Source organism: Canis lupus, unplaced genomic scaffold (genome assembly GCF_011100685.1).
Source record: "Canis lupus familiaris isolate Mischka breed German Shepherd unplaced genomic scaffold, alternate assembly UU_Cfam_GSD_1.0 chrUn_S492H654, whole genome shotgun sequence".
In the NCBI taxonomy this organism is placed as follows: domain Eukaryota; kingdom Metazoa; phylum Chordata; class Mammalia; order Carnivora; family Canidae; genus Canis; species Canis lupus.
In genome coordinates, this window is record NW_023331427.1 from 10,704 (window position 1) to 34,590 (window position 23,887).

The 23,887-nt window shown below is 46.3% G+C and overlaps 1 protein-coding gene across 6 annotated transcripts; it reads left to right on the forward strand.

Moving 5' to 3' along the window:
* The first annotated feature begins 1,144 nt into the window (after positions 1 to 1,144).
* Positions 1,145 to 19,792, forward strand: LOC119879253 (cancer/testis antigen family 45 member A8-like). Of its 6 annotated transcripts, none has more exons than XM_038589626.1 (6): positions 1,145 to 1,289; positions 1,601 to 1,734; positions 16,487 to 16,667; positions 18,514 to 18,636; positions 19,023 to 19,116; positions 19,498 to 19,792. In XM_038589626.1, the coding sequence occupies exons 3-6, from the start codon at positions 16,490 to 16,492 to the stop codon at positions 19,595 to 19,597; spliced, it is 495 nt and encodes a 164-aa protein (XP_038445554.1). In that variant the 5' UTR covers positions 1,145 to 1,289; positions 1,601 to 1,734; positions 16,487 to 16,489; the 3' UTR covers positions 19,598 to 19,792. The 6 variants fall into 6 exon arrangements, with proteins under 6 accessions (XP_038445554.1, XP_038445551.1, XP_038445553.1 ...); XM_038589623.1 differs by having other exon boundaries at positions 1,158 to 1,289; positions 1,569 to 1,734; XM_038589625.1 differs by having other exon boundaries at positions 1,165 to 1,289; positions 1,572 to 1,734.
* Positions 19,793 to 23,887: the final 4,095 nt, after the last annotated feature.

The following is a 23,887-nucleotide window of genomic DNA, read 5'->3' on the forward strand; positions in this document are numbered from 1 at the left end:
TCAATGGAACTGTGAGAGAAGAAAAGAAATGGATATATTTTCACCCACTAGGTTTGGGGGAACTTTCAGGCACTGAGTTTGGGTGATTTTATCATGCAAAGTTGAAAACCAATACTCTCTGAATTTCCACCCGTGTCCTCATGTGCATTTCATGGAACCAGTTGGCCAGAGAAACCATCCGGGAGGCCTGTTTTGCAGGTAGTTTTCACAATATGCAGGCACTGGCTATATTAGTTTCCTTCCAGGACAAAAAGGAAAGCAGTGTAAATAATGTATAGTCGGATGCACAGTAGTCAAACTTCATTTAGAATGTAGCATATGTGAGCGGGCACTTCTGGGTTGTTGCAGGAAGGGCTTGTGAAAATCCAGTCAAGCATACAAGTAATGAGAACACGAGTAAATCCTGTCTACTCAATGGTTTATGAACTCTGCTAATTAAGCCAAGGCTGGCAACGATGGGAAGAGCGAACATCAAGGAAGATGGCTAGATCCCAGGAGGTACAGTGAGCTTTGGGCTGTTGTGATGAACGCTATTCCTAGGGCCCTCTCCTCAGCTCCATGGAGGCCCTGAAACCAATGACGTCACATCCACAGTAGCTCTGTACAACCACGACCTGTCAGCCACTGGAGGGTACCAAATGGATTGGAGCTGCCCAGCAATCTCTATTCCCAGACAATTGTCCCTAAGTGACATGCCTGGTGACTCCCTGGAAAGCACCACTCCTGGGGTTTGTCCATTAGTGAACAGTCTGAGAGTTTGTTCTGTGGGTACAGCCCTGTTCACCATCTTCAGGTGCCAGGCGGCACCCCTGTAGGGAGTGTTGAATAGAAGGGATGACGGTTTGTAATCTTGTCTTGATTTCACTTTATGTGCAATAAATACTTTGAATATTTCTCCCCCAAGAATAACCTGCAAAGCATATTTTGTAGACAATTTTTTCACCAAAACCTTTAATTTTTCCTAGTAATTATGATGAACAAATAATCTTCCTCTTTTTTTTTTTTTTTTCGTTAAAACAGTGGGTCAATTTTTGGTATATCCAGTCAAGTGGAAATTCAACCCTTTGGCTGTTATGTAAAAAATGTTCTGGTTCCGGTAAATGTTTTTTCCTATGGCTTGTGTGACCGAGTTCTTCCTGCAGGGGGCGCCTGAGACGCGACTGGGAAGACTGGCTTCCAGGGTCAGGGCAGCTGGCACGGCAGGCTCCTGGGGAGGCAGGAGGCTCCTCCAGTACCAACCAGGCTGTGACACAGCTTCTCGGGGAACCGGGCTGTTGTGAGGCAGTGTGGTGAGCCGTTCCCCATGGCCTGCAGCTTCCCTTACACTCCTTGGGGCAGTAGCATAAATTTATTTTTTTATTGGGGTTCAGTTTGCCAACATACAGAATAACACCCAGTGCTCATCCCGTCAAGTGCCCCCCCCTCAGTGCCCGTCACCCAGTCACCCCCACCCCCCGCCCACCTCCCTTTCCACCACCCCTAGTTCGTTTCCCAGAGTTAGGAGTCTCTCATGTTCTGTCTCCCTCTCTGATATTTCCCACTCATTTTCTCTCCTTTCCTTGGGGCAGTAGTAATACATCAGCGTCTTCTCCCATGGCAGCAATCTGTGCACAGCACTCCCAGACCCCCCAGGGGGCGTATTTCCAGGAACTCCCAGAGGGCGCTTTCTAGAAAGTTCCACCTGAGAGGCGTTACTGCCGTTGTGTGAGGTGCTCGACGGGCTCCTGGAACAAGGTGAGGATTTTCCCACTGGGAGTGTGGATTCTTTTTCCCTGGGGGCTCTCTGTGCCCTGGATGTGCCTTTTCCTTGGCTGTGGTGTGTTCCCGGGGGATCTACTTCAGCCTGTGGAGGCATTTGCTTGGTTGTGATCTAAACTCAGGGGGAGGCATGTTCTGGGCAGGTTATCTCCGCCATGTTGGAGAGGAGGCTGTTCCTTGGTTTTGTCTCCGAGTTCTGCGAGGGACTTTCTTTGTGGAACTCTCTCAGGACCCGTGTGGGGACGCGACTTTGGGTGATTATCTTAATCCTATACAGAGGCGGCGTTTGGTTCAGGGTTTCGGGGATTTGGGTTTTGGTGGCGAGGAGCAGGGCGGGGGCGGGGTGGCTGCCGCAGGGGTGGCTGCCGCAGGGGTGGCTGCCGCAAGGGAGGCCGGGAGGGTGAGTGGTGGGGAGTGTTTCCGGGGGATCCATTCAAGCTCTGTGAGGGGAATGTTTCCTGGGGTGCGTTACCCCAGCCCTTGGGTTCCTCTCCCTGAGGGCGTCTACCTCAGCCTGTGAGACACTCTCCTTGGTGCTTAGCTCAGAACCAGGGCGCTCTTTTCCTTGGGTGCTTGTGTCAGCCATGATGACGCTGGGCTTTTCTGGTGTTCAGCTGATCCCAGGTGAGGTCTCAGAGTCCCGTGTGACTTTCCAGGGTGCTTGGTCACCTCCTGTGGGGGTGCTGGTCCTTGGATGCTTTAAGACTGGAGGGAAATATCCCTGGGGGGCTCCGTCTGAGTCCTGGCAGGGAGAGAACTTCACCTTGGGTGCTTTGTCAGCACTGAGGCTTTGGGCTCTTTCTTGGTGCTCCCTCTGAGGTCTGGGGAGCTGAGACTCTTCCTGGGAAGGTCCATCTCTCCCCAGAAGAGTGGATGTGCCTTCAGTGCTGTCTCTCATCCCTTGGTGAGGAGGTTTCCTTCGGCGCTTCATCTCCCTTAGGTGGGGGGCGGGGGCGCTACTCTTCCTTGGCTACTGTATCTCAGCCCTGGCTGGGGAGCATTTAGGGGGCTCTACCTTAGGGGCTGGATTCTCCCTGATGTGGTCTGTCCCAGTCTTTGGGGTGAGGTGTTGGTAAGGCGCTATAATGCACTTTTTTTTTTTTTTTTTTTTTTTGGAGGCAGGTTGTTGTTACGTGGATGCTCTGTCTCAGCCTGTGGTTGAATACTTTTCCTTGATTTTGTATCTCGGTCTTGCAGGGCTCTATCTAAGCCTTTCAATGACTTTGGGTATCAAGTGAGAATCTAGGGCTGACCATGTATGTGACTTTGTTGCATTATATAATCGCGAACATATGCTATAAAGGTAGTCTTTAATCTCGGCCACGCTGGTGGGTGTGCAGGGACCTCTCATGTTAAATGTGCATTTTGTTCTGGTTGATACGTTTACTGCCTATTGACCTATGTCTCTTTTGAAAAGCTGTTCCAGGACTTTTACCTACATTTTATTGAGATATTTGTATTATTAAAATCATCTCTAGCTCAACATATATTGATATTTACACATATTTAATATAAAATTTTGCATGTCATCAGCTGATCTGTTTTAACTTTATTGCTCTTTCCTATTTCTTTTTTTAAACGAGGGGGACTCTGGGCACTGTAGCTGGAGGATGGAGGCTGGGAGCAGCAGAGGCGGAGTGAGAAAGAGAATCTCATGTAGGTTACACACCCAGCGTGACTGCAACTTGGGGCTTGACCTCACTGCTCTGAGATCATGACCTGATCTGAAATCAAAAGTCAGATTTTTAAGAAACTGAGCCACTCAAGTACCTCATATCACTCGCTGTCACTCTCTCTTTTTATTTTAGGATTTTATTTATTTGTGAGAGATATCGCTGCATAGGCACGTGTGTGTGTGTGTGTGTGTGTGTGTGTGTGTGAGAGAGAGAGAGAGAGAGACAGAGAGAGAGACAGAGAGAGATGGAGAGAGAGAGAGAGAGGGAGCATGAGTGGGGGAGAGGGACAGATGGGAACAGACTCCCCAATGAGCAGGGAGCCCAATGCTGATCACGTCAGGACCCTTAGATCATGACCTGAATGGAAGGCAGGCCCTTAACCAATTCAGGCACCCAGGCACTCCCCTATGTAACTCTCTTAATAGTGTCTCTTGATGAACAGAAATTCTCAGTTTAATTAGTCTAATCAATTTATTACTCAAAGTCAGTGCTTTTGTTCTTTTCAAAAGCTTTGCCTGCTTTAAGGACACAAAAGTAATATCCTAAGTTTCCTTCTAGATCATCTGTTCATCAGAGATCTATGTGATGTGGACAGGATGGAGGTTAGACGCAGTTCCCAGTAAGGAGCAGGTGGACTTAGTGAATGGAGCACAAAGTTTTACCAGCCCCATTGTCAGTAATCTAGGAATTTCTGTTTCCGGATTTATTTCTAGACTCTCTGTCCTGTCACACTGGTGAATCCATCCACTCTTGCTCCAATACCACAGATTTCTCATTGCTCCTCCTTTCCAGTAAGTCAGCTGTCTGCCCGTATTTGTCTTCCAACTCGGTACTTTTGCCAAAAGATGGTCTCAGCTATTCCAAACCCTTTGAATTCCATATACTATTTATTATCAGCGCCTGAATTTCCACCAATTATAACAGAGTGGATTTCTTTTTAATTTTAAATAAAATAAATTATTCTCATCTGGGGATGCCTGAGTGGCTCAGTGGTTGAGCGTCTGCCTTTGGCTCAGGTCGTGATCCCAATGTCCTGGGATCGAGTCCCACACTGGGCTCCCCACAGGGAGACTCCCTCTCCCTGTCCCTATGTCTCTGCCTCTGTGTGTCTGTCATGAATAAATACAATCTTTTAAAAAATGAAAATAGTAAAATTATTTACATTTTAAGTGATGCAGTAATTATTCTGGCAGTTGACAACAGTGAATTAGTATGAGTCTTCCAATCCACAAGATATGTATTTCTCTCCAAATACTGAATCCTTTGATTTCTGTAAGTTTTATGTTCAATGCTTCAGCCATACCTATTGTTAGGTTTACTTGATGGGTTTTGATGTTCTCTTATTTTTAATTTTTTTTTTATTTTTAAGTAATCTGTGCATCCAACTTGGGGCTCGAACTCACAACCACAAGATCAACAGTCCCACCATCCACCAACTGAGCCAGCAAGTGCCCTTGATATTCTTGGCACTGTTCTTATGGTATTTTAACTATCTTTTTCTAATTTATTTGTTATGACACAGAAATACAGGTGATTGGATTCTTCTCTAATGTCCAGTAACTTGACAATTATACACTCGTTAATTCTCAATACTTTACATCCTTTTGGATATTCTGTGTCAGAAATCATGTCAACTGTGAACAATGACAATATCACTTCTACTTTTCCAAAATTATAATTACCATGTTTACTGTCATTTTTTAGTTCCTGCAGTATGTTTTTTTCTAAATATTAATTTTTAGTTATTTATTTTTGGTTTTTGTTTTTGGTTTTTTATTTCCTGCAGTATGTTCTTGAATACACAGTGGACACCCTTGTCTTTTTTTAAAGTCAAGAAAAAAAATGGATGGTTATGTCATCATTAAATACAGCAATATATTTGGTTGGTTGTCTATTTTTTGGCGGATAACCTTTCTTAAGTTAAAGAAAACAAAACAAAACAAAAAAAAGAAGGTTCCTTTTATCTGAAGTTGCTGATATTGTTTACCATGAGTAGGTACTACCTTCAACCTGGTTTTTCAACCTGTGACTTTTCCTGGTTTTTGCTGTTAATGTAGCACATTATACTGATGGATGTTCCAGGGGGAAACCAGTCTTGCCTTTCAGCAATAGACCCAGCAACCACCAACGCTTGGTTTTTTATGTCCTATTTAATTTCATTTGCTAACCATTTGTTTAGGAGTTGTGTGTCTAGATTCAGGAGAGAGATCTGGAACTTTCGTTTTCCTATCTTCCAATGTTTTTCTTAGATGCTTGGCAACAGGTTTATTTTTTATTTTATTTTTAAAAAATATTTTATTTATTTATTCGTGAAAGACACACACAGGGAGAGAGAGAGGCATAGACACAGGCAGAGGGAGAAGCAGGCTCCATGCAGGGAGCCTGACATGGGACTCGATCCCGGGTCTCCAGGATCTCGCCCTGGGCTGAAGGCGGCGCTAAACCGCCGAGCCACCTGGACTGCCCTGGCAACAGGTTTATACTGTCCTCATAAAATGAGAAGAGAACTCACACCCTTTCTTCTCTTTTCTGAAAGAGTTTGAGTTAGACTGGTATTATTTGCCCCCTGAATGTGTGAAGAACACCTCAGGAAAGCCTTCAGTATAGGAAGGATCTTCAGTTGGTGCTAAAAGTTGTATGACATACACTAGAGTTCAGGTTTTCTGTTTTTTCTTGGTGAGATTTGTTATGTTTCATTATTCCAGAAAAGCGTCTGTTTCATCTCAGATTCCAAATTTCCTATAACATCATTCTGGGTGTTCCTGCTGTCCTTCACAGAACTGTCTTCAGGAATGCAGGGCTCAGTCTCCTGCTTTGTTGCTAGTGTAGTTTATCTGTGGCTAAATTGTCCTTGATAAACATGCCGAGGATGGCGTGGGCTGATAGTCCTGTCAGCGACCAACTTTTACTTTTGTTGAAGGTCTTTATGATCATTTTCCTTTTCCCTGTCATTAACTTACGCTTTGCTTTGAGGAGCGGTCTTAGTGTGTTCCGTCTGCCATAGTAACATGCCACGAACTGGGAAGGTGACGAGGACAGACACGTCTTGGCCCCACCTCTGGAGGCCGGGAAGCCCAGGACCACCAGGGTACTGGCACCAGGGCGTTCTAGGCAAGGCCTGCTGCCTGGTTCAGAGCCTGGTGCCCTCTCTCTGCCCTCAGTGCTCAGAGGGTTCGGGGTCTCTCTGGAGCCTTCTTTCTGAGGCACTAAACTCATTTGGGGTCATGACCCTGTCCTGAAATCAGGACCTGTCAATGGTCCCTGATGCCTCCTAATACCAGCTTATTTGGGGCTTTGGATTTCAACACATGTTTGTGGGGACACACCATGTTCAGAACACAGTGTAGCTCTCGCTCTACTGTCCTGGGATTTTTTGTAGTCGTTTTGTATCTCCCTCCATGGACAGACCTCAGTATTTGCAGCCATTTTTATTTTCTTACAGAAGCATATAAAGCTATACATTTTCCTCTCTGTTTCTCCTTACCTGTGTCCCACAGATTCTGTCATGTGAGGCTTTCCTAGACAGACAAACAAAAAACAAATAGCAAGTATTGATTGAGAATCATGTTATCAAGTTTTGGAGGGCCTTTTTTGTATTGCTTAGAAGTACTAATTTGATTTCATTTTGTTTAGAGAACATATTCTGCTTGAAATTTAGGATTTGGTTTTGTTGTCACCTTTGCTAATGCTTGCATGCTTGAGAAGGATTTATGTTCTTTTTTTAAAAAAGATTTTATTTATTTATTCATGAGAGAGAGAGAAAGAGAGAGAGAGAGAGAGAGAGAGAGAGAGGCAGAGGGAGAAGCAGGCCCATGAAGGAAGCCTGATGCGGGACTCGATCGTGGAACTCTGGGATCATGCCCTGAGCCAAAGGCAGACGCTCAGCCACCAAGCCATCCAGGCATCCCTAAGAATTTATGTTCTGATTGTTGAAAACAGGATTCTGTATATAAGGACATGATCAAACCTATTGGGCGTGGTATCTTTCAATATGTGCATTTGGTATATGAGGCCTGAGCTAAGTAAGTTGTCACGTTCTGATTGATGCCCTGTAGAGCAAAATAATTGTTGCAGGTGGATATGGGAATGAAAGGATTCCATCACAGTACACCTTAGGACTTCTTCAGGAAGCCCAAGGGAGAGATGTGATCGCATTCTTCTGCTACACAGGACTGGAGTAGCATGCAAGTGAGGATCCCAAGCAGCCAAGTTGCGATCATGAGGAGGAGCTGGAATTGGGATGGAGTAGTTTCAAAAGAAGCAGAAGAGAACCCAGGGAATGGACCAGGCCCTTAGTTCTATTATTGTTACAGGATTCAGCCTCATTTGATGCAAATCTCCACTTAGCTGTCAGCATCTTCTATCATTTTAGCTAGAACAGGATAGTTTTCTGTTTCTGTGATTGAAAGCAACCTATGTAAAATAGTGTTCCCAGGCAAGTGAAATAGAAAACACACGATCCATTTGGAAATCAGCAGAAATTGTACCACCTGGCAGCAACCACCACTTTTCACATTTAGTATGATCAAAGCCTGGAGTCTCTTCATAAAAAGGCAATGTTTTTATTACATGTGGATCTTAGTGTGCAGAATGTCAGTATACCAAGGCCCTTCTAGGGTGCCCAGACTCCACTTGTCTATTCTGGAGAAAGTTCCATGTGCACTTGAGAAGAATGTGTATTCAGTTGCCTTTGGATGTAAAGTTGTAAATATCTGTGAAATCCACTTGATACAGCGTATCATTTAAAGCTCTTGTTTCTTTGGAGATGTTGTGCTTAGAAGATCCATGGATTGTAGAAAGCGCTGCGTTCAAGTCTCCAAGTATAAGTGTATTATTATCTAAGTATGTCTTAACTTTGGTTATTAACTGATTGATATACTTGGCAGCTCTCACATTCGGGGCAGAAATATTGATGATTGTTAGGTCCTCTTATTGGATAGATCCTTTAAGAATGATATAGTGTCCATCTTTATCTCTCTTTTTTAGAAACTTTTTAAAAAAGATTTTATTTACTCAAGAGAGACAGAGAGAGAGAGAGAGAGAGGCAGAGACACAGGCAGAGGGAGAAGCAGGCTCCACACAGGGAGCTCGATGTGGGACTCGATCCCAAGTTTTCAGGATGATGCCCTGGACTGATGGCGGCACCAAACCGCTGAGTCCCCCGGGCTGCCCCCTCTTCATCTCTTACTACAGTCTTTGGGATAAACATTAATTTATCTGATATAAGGATGGCTACCCCTGCTTTCTTTTGAGGACCATTTGAATGGTAAATGGTTCTCCAACCTTTTATTTTCAGGCTGTAGGTGTCCTTACGTCTAAAATGAGTCTCTTGGGGATCCCTGGGGGGCGCAGCGGTTTGGCGCCTGCTTTTGGCCCAGGGCGCGATCCTGGAGACCAGGGATCAAATCCCACATCGGGCTCCTGGTGCGTGGAGCCTGCTTCTCCCTCTGCCTGTGTCTCTGCCTCTCTCTCTCTCTCTCTCTCTCTCTCTCTCTCTCTCTCTCTGTGTGTGACTATCATAAATAAATTTTAAAAAAATTTAAAATAAAATAAAATAAAATGAGTCTCTTGTAGACAGCAAATAGATGGGTATTGCCTTTTTATCCAGTCTGAAACCCTGCGCTTTTTGATGGGGTCATTAAGCCCATTCATGTTCAGAGTTACTATTGAAAGATATGAATTTAGTGTCATCATGATACCTATTCAGTCCCTGTTTTTGTGGGTTGTTTCCTTGGACTTCCTCTTTCTCTTAAAGAGTCCCCCTTAATATTTCTTGCAGAGCTGGTTTGGTGGTCACATATTCTTTCAGTTTCTGCCTATCTTGGAAGCTCTTTCTCTCTCTTTCTATTCTGAATGAGAGCCTTGCTGGATAAAGTATTCTTGGCTGCAGGTTCTTCTCCCTGACTATATCCTGCCAGCCCTCTCTGGCCTTCCAGTTCTCTGTGGAGAGCAATGCTGTTAACCTAATACTTCTCCCCATAAAGGTTAGGGATCTCTTGTCTCTTGCTGCTTTAAGGATCTTCTCTTTACCTTTGGAATTTGCAAGTTTCACTATTAAATGTCGAGGTGTTGAGTGGTTTTTATTAATTTTAGGGGGGATCTCTCTATTTCCTGGATCTGAATGCCTGTTTCCCTTCCAAAGTTAGGGAAGTTCTCAGCTATGATTTGTTCAAATACACTTTCTGGTCCTGTGTCCCTCTCGGGAACCGCAATTCAACGTAGATTTTTCCTTCTGAGGCTGTCCTTTATTTCCCTTAACCTATCCTCACGATCTTTTGATTGTTTGTCTCTTTTTTCCTCAGCTTCTTTCCTTGCCATCAACTTGTCTTCTATGGCACTCACTTGTTCTTCTACCTCGTTAACCCTCATCGTTAGGACCTCCAGTTTGGATTGCATCTCATTTAATTGATTTTTAATTTCAGCCTGATTAGATCTAAATTCTGCAGTCGTTAAGTCTCTTGAATCCTTTATGCTTTTTTCTAGAGCCGAAAGGAGATTTATAATTGTGTTTCTGAATTGGCTTTCTGACATTGAATTGTAACCCAAATTTTGTAACTCTGTGGGAGAGAGGACTGTTTCTGATTCTTTCTTTTGTGGTGAGTTTTTCCTTCTAGTCATTTTGCTCAGAACAGAGTGGCCAAAACCACGTTGTACTGGAAAAAGGAGAAAAATAGAGAAAAAAGGGGGGAGAACAAACAAAAAACAAAAAACGAGGGGGGTATCCTCTGATTCTATATGCTGTAAATCCCTCGACTTCCCCTGGAACTTTCCAGCGCTGCTCGGTCAAGAACTTGCTCTTCTCCTGTCCTTCCAGCTGGTGTTTTGGGGGAGGGGCCTGCTGTGCTGATTCTCAGGTGTGTGCACGTGGGGGAGCTGCCCAGCCTCCTGCCAGGTGTAGGGTTCAGTGGGAGCTGTTTATCCTGTGAGGCCCCTACTCCTTGGCGGCCCTGCTCAGTCTCAGGCACAAGGTGATACCAGGAGGAGCAACAAAAGTGGCGACGGCCAGCTCTCCAGCCCTGGAGTCAGCTCCAGCAGTAACTACCACAGTCTCCCAGTCCACAGGGGCCTGGATGCTCCGGGGACAGGGGGCGCCAATCTGCACAGCTCAGGGCCACCCAGGGGCAGGAGCGTCCTTACTGCCCTGTGTCCTCCCGGCCTCCATCTGTCCCGGGGGAAGCGCCCGATCCTGGGCTGTGTCCCCCCGTGCCCTGGGCTCCAGGGCCTTTGCCGCTGGAATCGCGCTCCCAGGGCCGCACAGCCCCCACTGCGCGGAGCCGCCGCCTGAGCTGCTCCTGGGGTCCCGCAGCCCCCTTGGCACAGAGCCTCCGCCTGAGCAGCTCTCGTGGCTGCACGGCCCCCTCCGCGCAGAGCCGCTGCCCGAGCTGCCGCTTGGGCTCCTCCAGGGGCCCCGCCGGGCGTGCGCTCCAGCCCTTTCCGGTACTCGGCTGGCGGTGTGGGTGCTCTCCCCTGGGGCCCAGTTCCTCTGCTAGTGCCCCTGGGAGCCTGAGGGCTCCACTGCTCCTCCTGGGATCCTGCCCGAGTTCCCTGCGAGCGCCTTTCCATCCGGGAAGATTGGTAAAGCTCCTGCTTCTCCGGGACTGGGCTTTCCTGCCCCGGAGGCTCTTGCCGCCCAGCCTTAGCCCGGCTCCTCGTGGGGCCCCTCCCCCTTGGATGCTTTTTTATTCCTTTAATTTTTTCCGTCTTCCTACCTTGATAGAAGGGCGAACTCTTCTCTCTGTAGCATTCCAGCTGTTCTCTCTTTAAATCTCAGGCCGAATTCGTAGGTTTTGAGGATGATTCGAAAGTTATGTAGGTAAGTTAGTCGGTGGGGACTGGTGACTTGGGGAATCCTACTCTTCCGCCGTCTTGCCCCGCCTCTCCCAGACTCCACTTGTGACTACACAGGAGAGTGCGGAGCAGCTGTGAGAGGGGAAAGAGCTCTTTCTGCCCTTCTTTCTGCAGGCGCTACCACGGAGGATGCCAGGCTGGCACCCCGAGAAACTAAAGGATGGGCAGCTTCTGTGCTCGACTGGACTCAACTGTGAGGCCTGGTCAGAATCCCATGCTGCTCACCCCTCACATGGTCACTTTAGTCCCATCCCAGATCCTCAACATCTCCAAATTAAATGCAATTAAAAATTTGCATATAAAGTGAATGCAATTGAAATTTCTCAGTTAAAATATTTCTAAGGTAGTTTGAAGGGCATGATAGTTCTCAGACAAATGGATTCACACTCAGCAACGTCACAAGACATTGGCAAAACAACAAACGAGTCGATTGTGGGCTGAGGGAAGTAGCAGCAAGCCCACTGGGATGCTTTTCCATTAGTCACTCCTGTTTTGTAGGTCCCTTGTGAATGTGGTGAACAAGCACTTGGAGCCTCAGTGTGCATTTCCGGGCCTGTTAGTCCTTCTTCTAGCCACTCTTAACAAGTCCTGCCCCTTCCTCATCTCGCTTTCATAAGATGGTCTTCTGCCCAGTAAAAGGATTTTGATGAAGGATGATCCTGCAGGCTGATGGCTGCTGAGCCAGGAGAGGGCTCCTGTCTGTAAGCCAGCCACCCACCATGGGAATCTTTGCGCTGGATGATCGCTCCTGACCCCCCTAGAGCTCCCCTTCCTTAGTTCATTTTTAATTTTTGCCAGAATTTTGTCTTTGTTGGAGGAGTTCCTGAGAAACTTGATCTCCCATTGACTCCAAGCTGCCCCAAATCACCAGAACCCCCTCACACGCCCCACCTCATTGAATGTAAGTTCTGCTCCACCCTAGGAACTGTGGCAAGTTCACAGCTTCAGAGTGAGTGTTGCTGGGCCCATATGGAAGGTGCCTGAAATGAACTCCGTATAGTTGTCTATACAAACTTTTTTTTTTCTGGCCAGCTCCGCGAAGATCTACTCATGCGGCTGCCCAAGACTAGCCTCATATATACGTTCTTTGTTTCTTAAACCTCCCAGGACCCATGTCGAGTGGTCTGCTGCTTTCCCTCGTCCCTTCTTGCCGCCCCCCCTTGTAACGGATGAGTGTCTGAATTCACCCAGAAGCTGCACAGTAATCTCCAGGGGTCAACCAGCCATGAGACTAGAGAAATGGATCTGGAGAAGGAGGCTCCATTGGGGAATTCCAGGCTTGGCCATTGCTCTCTGTGTGGGGAGGTGTGGAAGTCTGTCAGACGCCTGAAGACCACCCCACCCAGCCAAAGGCCAAGGCACACTTCCAGGTGTGGTTCATGTGGCTCTGGGATGCGTGGCGATGACTGCTAGACCAAGGGGCCCAGAATGTAAGCGCTGACAGGTGGTCTGAAATGCAGGGATGTTCCCTAGAGCCTGGACACTGGGATGCTGAGGGTGGATGATCAAGAATAAGTCCTCGTGAGGTCAGGGTATGTGGGGAGATATCTGGGTTTGTCTGCCAGGCTGTCTTTGCTGTCTTGCACACTCTGGCTCCTAAGGCACTGAGACTCCTGGCCAGGAGGAAGCTGATGCCCTACCAGAGCCCTAGCGCCTGCCCCTCCCATAGATCTGGCAGCTCGCATGAGTGGGCAGGAAGGTCACAGTGCAACACCAGGCAGAATGGTCCTAAACAACACAGGGACTATGTTAATGCAACAGCAGCCTGCCCTGTGCCTTCTGAACAGGGCCTCAGGCAACCTCCAGAGGAATCTGGCACCATCTGCCCGAGTTCTCACCTGATGTGGGGGTGGTAAGGGATACGTGGGCCCCCCCATCCCAGTGAGGGTTCTCAATATGCCATCCTTTGTGTAGACAACATATCTGGCCTAATGGAAGCTTTCTCCTAATGAGCAAAACAGGCCGCCACCATTAGGGGATGGGAGAAGATTTCTGTGTAGACATACCCTTGTCAAATAGACAGGGATCTGGGTCATGTTTTAAGGGTCATGATATGAAAGACTGGGCAGAGAAACTTGACATGGTGTGAAAGTTCCATGTCCCATTGAGCTGTGGGCAGCGGGATGGTAGAAGGGAAGAATGGGAAATTAAAACAGCAGATTAGGGCAGCCCCAGTGGCGCAGCGGTTTAGCGCCGCCTGCAGCCCAGGGTGTGATCCTGGAGACTCCGGGATCGAGTCCCACATCGGGCTCCCTGCATGGAGCCTGCTTCTCCCTCTGCCTGTGTCTCTGTCTCTCTCTCTAGCTGTGTCTCTATGAATAAATAAATAAAATCTTTAAAAAAAAATAAAAAATAAAACAGCAGATTAAATAGCCTACAGTAAATCCACCTTGTTCTGGTGGACTACAGTACTGTCCCAGCTATAATGTATTTGAATGACGAAGCAATAGAGCCTGTTTCTTACCCCATACCCTGGACTGGGGTCCCCTGAGAGACACTTAGCCTCATAAGGCTATGGAAGTCTCAGGAGACAGGCACAGCCTGACTCTCACAGTGGATCACTGTGCTCTGCTGCGCTCAGGACACTAAGCCCCATGGGTCCCGGGAGAGATGGGATCTTCTGGGATTTGCAAGGGGATCTCTGCAGGAAGAGTGTGTTTCCTCACAGCTGTGAGGGAGAGGAAAGGGTTCCATGCCCCCTGGGATCCCCCTCTTCTGCCGAGATGCACCATACCCAGTTGGAAGCCCACACTGTTGTTAGAGGGGAGCAGGTGGGGTCCTGCTCTGGCGGGTCCTGCTCCCAGTCCATCTCGTCTGGCCTGACTGCTGCCTTCCTTGCCCAGCATGTGTGGGAGGCATTATGAGGTCAGTTTCCTGATGCTGCCGCCACAGGACAATGTAGGGAGCAGGCCACAACTGGGATTCTTGCATAAGGGGACGGCCTTCCCATACAAACACTGTTTGTACCTGTTTTTCCAACCTTGGACTTCTGTGTAGCTCCTGTGGTGTCCCGTTACAGATTGGGCACCAGTTGCGAAGAACTTTCTACGGGGGTGGGGGTGGGGCTACTCTTAGGCCCAGCAAAGGAAGCAATCCAACAGTTGGTGTAGCCAGAGAGCCACCAGAGGATCTACCTGTATGCCCAAGGAACCCCAGGGCACATTGTGGCAGAGGGAAATGGGCATGATTATCATAGTCAGTCCTGAGGGATGGAGTGTCTGAGGAGCTCATGGAGGGGGCATGATTGCTGCTGGATGTGCACCTATGTGACTGAACGTAATTGAGGTCATATAATCCTGAAGGGTCTGGCAGGAGGGGTGGATTATCTGTTCCTCCTGACAGCCAAAGACAAGCCTCGCATGTAAATGTCCTCGCTTGTTACACCTGATATCTACCAATCTGGTTTAGTGGTCCTCTTCCTTCATCCTCTCTCTGCTCTTTGAGTAGGGGGCCAGTTTCTTACCTCACCCTGGGGAGTGTCCAGTGTTGCAAACCAGCGGGCCCTGTGGAAGATTAAGTGGGTCAGTACAAGGAAAACATTTAGCAGGCAATCTAGCTGGAAGGAAAAGTTCCATGAAAATCATTTCCCTCTTTTGCACTCCTGCTGAAGGGAAACTGTCCATGGTTCAGAAGAGGTATTGACCACAAATATTTGACAACATGCTGGGGCAAATGTGGGGGGTTATCCTAGGGTGAGAAGACATTTCCAGTAATCTCTCATACCAATACGAAACCATTTGATCCATCAGCAACATTGACAAGTGCTCATCACATGGCTCCTAGTCTGATGTGTTTGAACTCCCTGCCATTGGAAGTGGGTGGATTAAAGAGTTCTCCTCTTACCCTCTACTAAGGGGAATTCTGTGAAGATTCAGACAATAGTGGTAATGTTCACTTAAATCAAGAAAGGAAATGAAGTGATTTCCCCTGAAAGGATTTTCACAGGATGGTTTGTACTTCCACCAAGTTGTAATCACGTGTCTATTCAATTCTTGCTGAGGCATACACATTCTGGAAGCAATCTGATTCATCATATGCATTGTTTGCCTTTGGGCAACACCTGTATGTTAGCTTCTCCCATTTTTCACATGGACTGGATGGAAATTAGGCTGAGTTTCCTGAAAACAGATATTTGAGTGGGCATCATTGAAAAGTGTCCCCTATTAAACCTCATATAAATGACCCAGATGCATATGTATATACATGTGTAGAAAGCAGTTTTGGAATGCTTGCATTAATTTTCAAGTTTTTATTCCAACTCCAGTGAATTAAAATACAAAATTACTATTAGTTTCAGGGGTAGAATTCAGTGATTCTACACTGCCATGCATTACGTGGTGCTCATCACAACAACTGTCCTCTTTAGGCCCTGTCACACATTAGACCCGACCCCATGCCCATCTCCCCTCTACTAAACCTTGGTTTGGTCTCTGTAGTTAGGAGTCTTTTTGATGGTTTGCCCCACCTTTTCCCCCCACGTTCATCAGTTTTGTTTCTTTTTTTTTTGTATATTATTTTTATCAGAGTTCGATTTGCCAACGTATAGTATAACACCCAGTGCTCATCCCATCAAGGTCCCCCTCAGTGCCCGTCACCCAGTCACTCTGTCCCCCCACCCACCTCCTCTTCCACTACCCCTTGTTCATTTCCCAGAGTTAGGACAAACATTATATGGTTTCATTCATACGGGGAATATAAGAAATAGTGAAAGGGCTTAAAGGGGAAAGGAGAGAAAATGAGTGGGAAATATCAGAGAGGGTGACAGAACATGAGAGGCTCCTAAGTTAGTTTTGTTTCTTAAATTCCAAATATGAGTGAAATCATAGCCTATTTGCTTTTCTCTGTTTTATTTCAATTAGGACTATGCTCTTAGCTCCATCTAAGTAATTGCAAGATTTCATGGTTTTTGATGGCTGTGTAATATTCCATTGTATATACACCACCTGTTCTTTGTACACTTATCAGTCGATGGACATCTGTGCTCTTACCATAGTTTGGGTCTTGTAGCAAATGCTGCTATAAACATGCGCCCCTTCAAATCAGTAAGTTTGTATCCTTTGGGTAAGTACCTAGTAGGGAAATTGCTGGAACTTATCAATCTTTCCAGCAGTCGTTCTATTTTTAACTTGTTAAGGACCCTCCATACTGTGTAGGTAGTGTTGCGTTTTAGTCATTAATGGAACACGTTTCTTGATGCTCCTCAGGAAATGATGACTGATAAAGCAGAGGAGTCTGCTGTTGTGCCCCAAAGCCAAAAGAAACATCCTGGGAAACCCATCACTCCTCCTCCGTCTAAGAAAATGCAGAGGATGGCACTGCTGTCAGTGAAAGAGGAAGGAGAGGGAACATCCCACCCCGGAGGCTCAGCCATGACCTTGGAAGATGGTGAGGATGCCTGTCCTACCCTCCCGTTCCTGACCTCACTCACGGAAGCCCTGTCTCTGGGCCCTCCATGCCACGGGAGCATTTCCCATCAAGGTTACCAGCTCTGGCTGATGCTACCCTCAATTTCTTAGCCACACTGGATGTTCACTCTGTCCTTCCTAGAAACATTTCTGGCTTCCCTCCTCACCCTACTGCGTTCCTTCTTCTTGAATATGCCTTTTCATTCTTCCTTGTGCTCTTCTTTCTCCAGAGACTCTTAGTACTGTCATTGTTCCTGAGTCCCATCATTACACTGTGCCTCATTCCATGGTGCCTCCTGCCTCATTCACCTGCTCCCCTAGTTTCTGAGCTTACGTCCTGCTTTCCCACTTGACCCTGGGAGCTCATCTATTGCTGTGTGCCCAGAGTGACCATGTCCACAGAGTTATCAGTTCTTTTTTTTTTTAATTTTTATTTATTTATGATAGTCACAGAGAGAGAGAGAGAGAGAGAGAGAGAGAGGCAGAGACATAGGCAGAGGGAGAAGCAGGCTCCATGCACCGGAAGCCCGACGTGGGATTCGATCCCGGGTCTCCAGGATCGCGCCCTGGGCCAAAGGCAGGCGCCAAACCGCTGCGCCACCCAGGGATCCCGAGTTATCAGTTCTTGACACGTGCATCATTAGCGTCATCAACTCCACCCTCTATTATGCACAGATTCTGAGATCCAAATGCTGGTCTACACACACTACAGGACCTAGACCTGCCATCGTCTCCTACCATCAGCTATCCTCTCTGTGTCCTGCTTGCTAACCCTGTGTGTCCATTGCTACCCACCCCTGGTTTGTCCCACTCTAGGGGGCCTGCATGGCCCTCAGGGCCCCTGGAACTCCTGCTTTGTGTATGCACAGGCTGGCTCTGTCTCCTGCTCCTGCCTCTGCCCAGGCGTCACCTCCTCAGAGGGCCCTGGCTGACAACACACTCATGGATGCTTCCCCTTCTGCTGTCTGTAACATCCCTGCTTACTTACTTCCTGACACAAACTGTATTTTTTCCTTTGCTCATTTTATACCTACCACCAGGGTTATACATTCCAAAAGGGAAGGGTTTCTTCTGTCTTGTTCACTGCTGATCCCCAGTGTTGGCTTGATGCTTGGCAAGAGGAAGATGATTGAATGAAGTAGACCCATCACACTTGGAGTACAGCAAATTAAATTTCTGTGATGGAAAAGACTGAAGAGGATTGTCATTTACTAGCTGGGATTTTTGGTGATGGAGTTCCAATTGAGGCATTCTGATACCAAGGGACACATTTAGCTTTTCCACTTGTTGAGGGCATCAAGGGGACATTAATTGAAGGGTGCCACGGCTCTGTGAAGGGTTTTTAATTGGTTATCGTGTCCAAGTAGGTTTCTATATGTACACACAGTTCAGGAATATAAGAGGCTTCTTTATTGCATTATTTTTCTTGAGGTCCAATTTTTAGGTCCGATCCATCTATCTGGTATCGCCTTCTGCTATGAAATGAAAACTTTAGAGACACGGAGCATGTGGATGATGTCTGTGTGGGGTTGTTGAAATGCTCATGATTGCAGCTCCACATTCAATCTGGTTTCCAGATGCACCTGTCTTTCATAGTACCCATGGGGAGGGGACGAGAAGTGGTCAAACCCCACCCCCCATCCCCAATGGCCTCTTATCAAAATCTGTTCCTCCAGAGCTTATGAATATGTCAGGAGATGGCATTCCACACGGTCACTTGGATTCTTTGTCTCATGACTTAAGTGCCATCAGCAAGGGTGGGTTGCTTCACAAACCTGGTAGTAATGCACTGGTAAGAATAATCATTACCAGCTGTCTCTCTGCAGTTGACCCCAAGGTCACGGCAATGTCTGTGTCGGGAGATGTGCCAGATAAACTGCCAATACCAATAGTGATCAATATGGAAGTCAAAGAGCAGTTGAAGAAGGAAATTCGAGAGTTTGGAGGACGTAAGTAAAAAGAATTTCTCTCCATGAAACCAGAGCAAGTCTTTCTCATTCTTTGAGTTAGACTAGATCCAACCGACTTGTTGAGGCTCATCCTTTACCAGAATTGAGTTTTCACAATTAGAATAGTTCCTCATTACCTCATTATTTGAACAGAAATGTGCTAGTAAACTTTTTTTTTTTTTAGTCCTTTGTATTCCTTAATTGCTTATTGTTTCTGAGAGCTCCATTGGTGGCTGTGTTTGAATGTCTGTATGTAAGCATGGAAAGCTCACATGCTCTAACATTCTAGCTCTTGAATGATTGCTGAGACATCAAGTTTTTGTTATACATCCTCTTTGTTCTTTACACGTACTGAAGGTTTTTTTTTTTTTTCTAAACATGTTCAGAATATGAAAAAATCCTCAAATTGCTTGAAGGAGTACAAGGACCTCCAGAACTGCAGAGAAAGTTTGTGATATATGCCATGAAGCAAGCAGCAAAGTGAGTGTAGGAAGAATTGTCTAGTGTGTTTCTCAGGGGGCCCAGTGGGTTGCTTGGGGAGAGGTGGTATTGGGCCCTGCTGGAATTTCTCAAACCCTGGTCCTCACTCAGAGTTCATATTGTCTCCAGTTTAGAGTGATATCATCTGAATCTCACTGGTTCCTTTAAGCTCCAGGAACCTACTGTTCACACCTGAGTTTGAGGAGGACATTCATTGACCCTGAACTGTCACTCTTTGCATTTGCTGGATTGTCCCTTATCTTGCAAATATGTTTTTTGTTCTCATGCAAATGTTACTCCTCCTTGCATTTTCTACAGAGAATATTGCTTTATAGGTTCTTTAGGTATCTTTTGGTTAATGATGTCTCTCTTTATTTTCAGAGTCCAAAGACAAGACCTAATCGGTCACCTTCAGGAGGTACTAGACAAACTAGAATTGGACCACTTTCTCAAGAAAGATACTCACACCCACAACTTATAAACTTATTATGGAAATGATCAATGAGAAAGCAGAACCAGGTGGCTGTCCTGGATGCAATTTGATATTGTTGACGCCTCCTGGCATGAGTTCACTCTGAAAATTGTTTTCTTGAGGCTAAGCAAAAGCATTGCAACTTGAATGTTATAAGTTTCTGTTATTAAAACCTGGGCTTTTGCCCTAAGTATTTAGTTTGAATGAATTTTTTGTTTTCCTTCTGAGGTGGGGCAACACTATTTAGTCATCAGGTTACAGTAAATCCTAGCTCCTCAGCTGATCACAAGCCTTTAGCCTGTATTTATAATTGTCTTCTACACCAGCCAGTTCCTTTATTTTTATGAGAGGGAGAGCATGAAGTGGCAGAAGGAGGAGAGTGAGATTCTTAAGCAGGTTCCACATCTGGCACAGAGCCTGATGAGATGCTCAATGTTACAACCCTGGTATCATGACTTATGCTGAAATCAAGAGTGAGTCACTTAACTGACTTAAAAACCTGGGCAACTCCTTTTTTAAAATTTTATTTTTTAAGTAATGTCTGCACTCTGAGGGGCCTGAACTCACAACCCGGAGATCCAGAGTCATTGCCTCCACTGTCTCAGCCAGTCAGCACCCTATACATTCTCCATTCTTGTTGATTTGTATGAGACATCCTCTCAGGTCCTTATAGGGCTCGGTCTGAGGGCATGACTCCCACCTTACTTACCATGGGCCCACCATTAGATGTCCTGCCTGAAGTGACTTGTAATGTTTTCCTTTGACTTTAATGAAAATCATGAGAGTGCCGAGAATAAGCCAAACCTCATGGACACAGTCCTCCACATTGTCTCATGTAGTTACAACCCTGTGTCCTTCCCAGTCAGTTTCCATATCCCCACACTGTGCCAGAGCCCCAGGTTTGCCTGATGATTGAGGGAGAGGATCCATCCAACCTAAACCCTAGGCAGTGTCACTATCACTAGATCACTGACAGTCAGTGAGTGACCCCCGTGAACTCTCTCTGTCTCAGTGCTTGTAGCCTCTCCCTGGTACTGGGTTGTGACGTCTCCTCTAGGCAGCGCCAAGCCTGAGCAGAATATTTATAGAGCACCTCACACGGGCCAGCGTGGGCTTTGGATTCTTACCGTCCTGCTCCTCTCCACCTCACAGCCATCTTAAGAGGCAGGGGACCGATTTCTTCTTAACTACTGAGGATACTTAGTCCCCAGAGAGAATGTCCTTGCTCCAGGTCGGACAGCTGGCTTGGCGCTGAAGCCATAGTTAAACCCTGGTGTCCCTCAGTCCATGGCACGTGCTCTTGAGAATGGAGCAGCACTATGTCTAAATTTCACTAAAGGAAAACTGGATTCCTTACTGAATTGAGGTGTAAAGACTTAAAAGTACGAAGAGTTAGCCTTGCCAAGTGAAGGAGTCGTTAACCTTAAAAATAAACCTGTTCTATATTTTCAGGAAAATCACACTATAGTAAAATCATAGGCAAGTCCAGAAAACCAAGGAGAGGAAGGCTCTTATAAAGAGGAGAGGGGCAGTTGGAAACAAGAAGTTCATTTGAGTTAAACCTACATTTGAATGTAGAGAGGTTCCACATTGGCTGGCTGTCATTATCCCTCATTGGCTATGCTGTGACTGTCCCTCATTGGCTGAGATGTGACTATCTATCCCTGGGTGGGCTGTAAGTATCCTTCATTGGCTGGGCTGTGACTGGCCCTCATTGGCTGAATTGCAACTGTCTCTCATCTATCTACTGGACGGTGAATGTCTCTCATTGGCTTGCCTGTTGCTGGGGAGAGAAGGAAAAACTTTCTTCCTCTTGCTGGAATAGTAAAGCAGAAGTTGAAGCAGTATGGACTTTTGAGTTTCCTCTCTTCTTGTCGAATTCATAGTTGGTCACAGATGGAATAGCAAGCGCTTTGCCTTCTGGCCTCTTTACTCCAACTTAGGGAATCTTCCCTTTATTAATTTTTATAAAGTGCATGGCAAGAACCCCGAGTACATCTCCGAGTACAGCATGAGGCCTTTCTAGTTCGTTTTTATTTATTTATTTATTTATTTATTTATTTATTTATTTATTTATTTATTTTCTAGTTCGTTTTTATTTTTTATTTTTATTTTTTAATAATAAATTTATTTTTTATAGGTGTTCAATTTGCCAACATACAGAATAACACCCAGTGCTCATCCCATCAAGTGCCCCCCTCAGTGCCCGTCACCCATTCAACCCCACCCCCCGCCCTCCTCCCCTTCCACCACCCCTAGTTCGTTTCCCAGAGTTAGTTCGTTTTTAAAAAGATTTTATTTATTTATTCATGAGAGATGTGGCGGGGGGGGGGGAAGAGAGAGACGGACAGACAGAGACGAGTGAGAGAGAGAGAGAGAGAGAGGCGCAGAGATATAGGCAGGCTTCCCGCAAGGAGCCCGATGCGGGACTGGATCCCAGATCTGGGATCATGTCCTGAGCCAAAGGCAGACCCTCAACTGCTGAGCCACCCAGGCGTCCCGAGGCCTTTCTAGTTCAAAAGACCAACACAGAAGGCTGAGTGCTCCTTGGCTGACAATTTCTGCAGCAATGAGTGAATCAAGGAAGAATGGATGGGCTTACTTCTGATCGCCTGCACCTAGAACAACAAAGTCTCTTCTCAAGGGGACTGACTCAGAAAACCAGTTCACATTAACAGCAGAGAGTCTGCTGATATGTAAAGCCCACATCTCCTTTGAGACAGTGTTCCTGCCCCCCAAGAGCACGTGAGCCTGTGGTGGACCTCTCTGTGCATTGATGTCTCCCTTGTGTACCAGGTTCCGAAGAGTCCATCCCCATGTTGTGGTCACACAACACTAAGGAGTCCTGGGATCACTCATCATCACCCTCAGCATGAACCCACAAATTTCTGGGTGCCACTGTGTCCAGGCCCTGAACACACTGGCAATGTCTGACCTCTGCCATTACTCCTTAGGATCCATGGAGTAGAGGTTATTCAATCCTTCTCCTCCTTCTGAGTAGATTCAGGCCAAGGACGTGAGGGAAAAGGCAAAGTGACCTACTCAGGAAAGGGTAACACCAACTCTTACTGATTGGGGATAGTTAAGCAGCCAGGCCTCTGGAGCCAGAGATTGCTGAGGAGCCTCGAGGAGGGGGTGACCTTAACCCCATGTGCTGATGTCCGAGCCTTGCCTCCATGACAACTGACCCTGATGGTCAAGGAAAGAGCTTTTACATAATATGTAGATCATCTAAGAAGATAAAAAAATCAAGGTTCCACAGTTTTGTGCCCTTGGGTGTGCAGTAGGTCTCTCTCCATTAAACGTGATGATCTGCTTCAAGTCGATTTTCCACGAGTTCATTATCCAATGCATGTAATCACTAAAAGTGATGGTCAGGGAACAGCAAAGGAGGAATGAAGTGATCACTTTCTAGTAAAATCCCTTATCTGGGCAGCAGTGGGCTGCACAGACCTGTGTTTAAACTGTTTTAACCATGATCTTGAACCATTCAGCCAGGAATTATTGACAAGTACAATAACCGAAGGCACAGTTGCAAAGAGCCGGGTATCTGTCCAAGCACACTTGGAACCCTCACCTCTCCCACTGTCTCTCTGCCCCCCCTCATTGTGCAACAGCCACACTGGGATCCTGGTTCCCAACGCATGGCAACCTTTGCCCATTTGAGAGCCGTTAAAGGTATACTTCCTGCTCCCTCAACTCTGCTCCTCACATCTTGTCACCCTTCCCCTCTCTCCTGAAATGCCACCTTCCCAGAGTGTTGCTATGTGACCCCATCTAAAGGAAGACCCTCAGTAGCATGTACAACATCTTCTTTGTACATTTGTCAGGGAAAGACAAATAACATACGATTTCACTCACATGTGCAATTTAGGAAACAAAACAAGTGAACAAAAAAACCCAGAAAGACAAAATTACTGACCTTTAACTACAGAGAACAAACAAAATGGTGGTTACCAGAGGGAAGAGGGTAGGGGATGGGTGATATAGTTGACGGGGATTAAGAGAAAACTTACCATGATGAACACCAAGTAGTATATAGAATTGTTTTTAATTTTTTTTTCTTTCCAAATTTTTTTTTATTGGTGTTCAATTTATTAACATACAGAATAACACCCAGTGCCCGTCACCCATTCACTCCCACCCCCCGCCCTCCTCCCCTTCTACCACCCCTAGTTCGTTTCCCAGAGTTAGCAGTCTTTACGTTCTGTCTCCCTTTCTGATATTTCCCACACATTTCTTCTCCCTTCCCTTATTTTCCCTTTCACTATTATTTATATTCCCCAAATGAATGAGAAC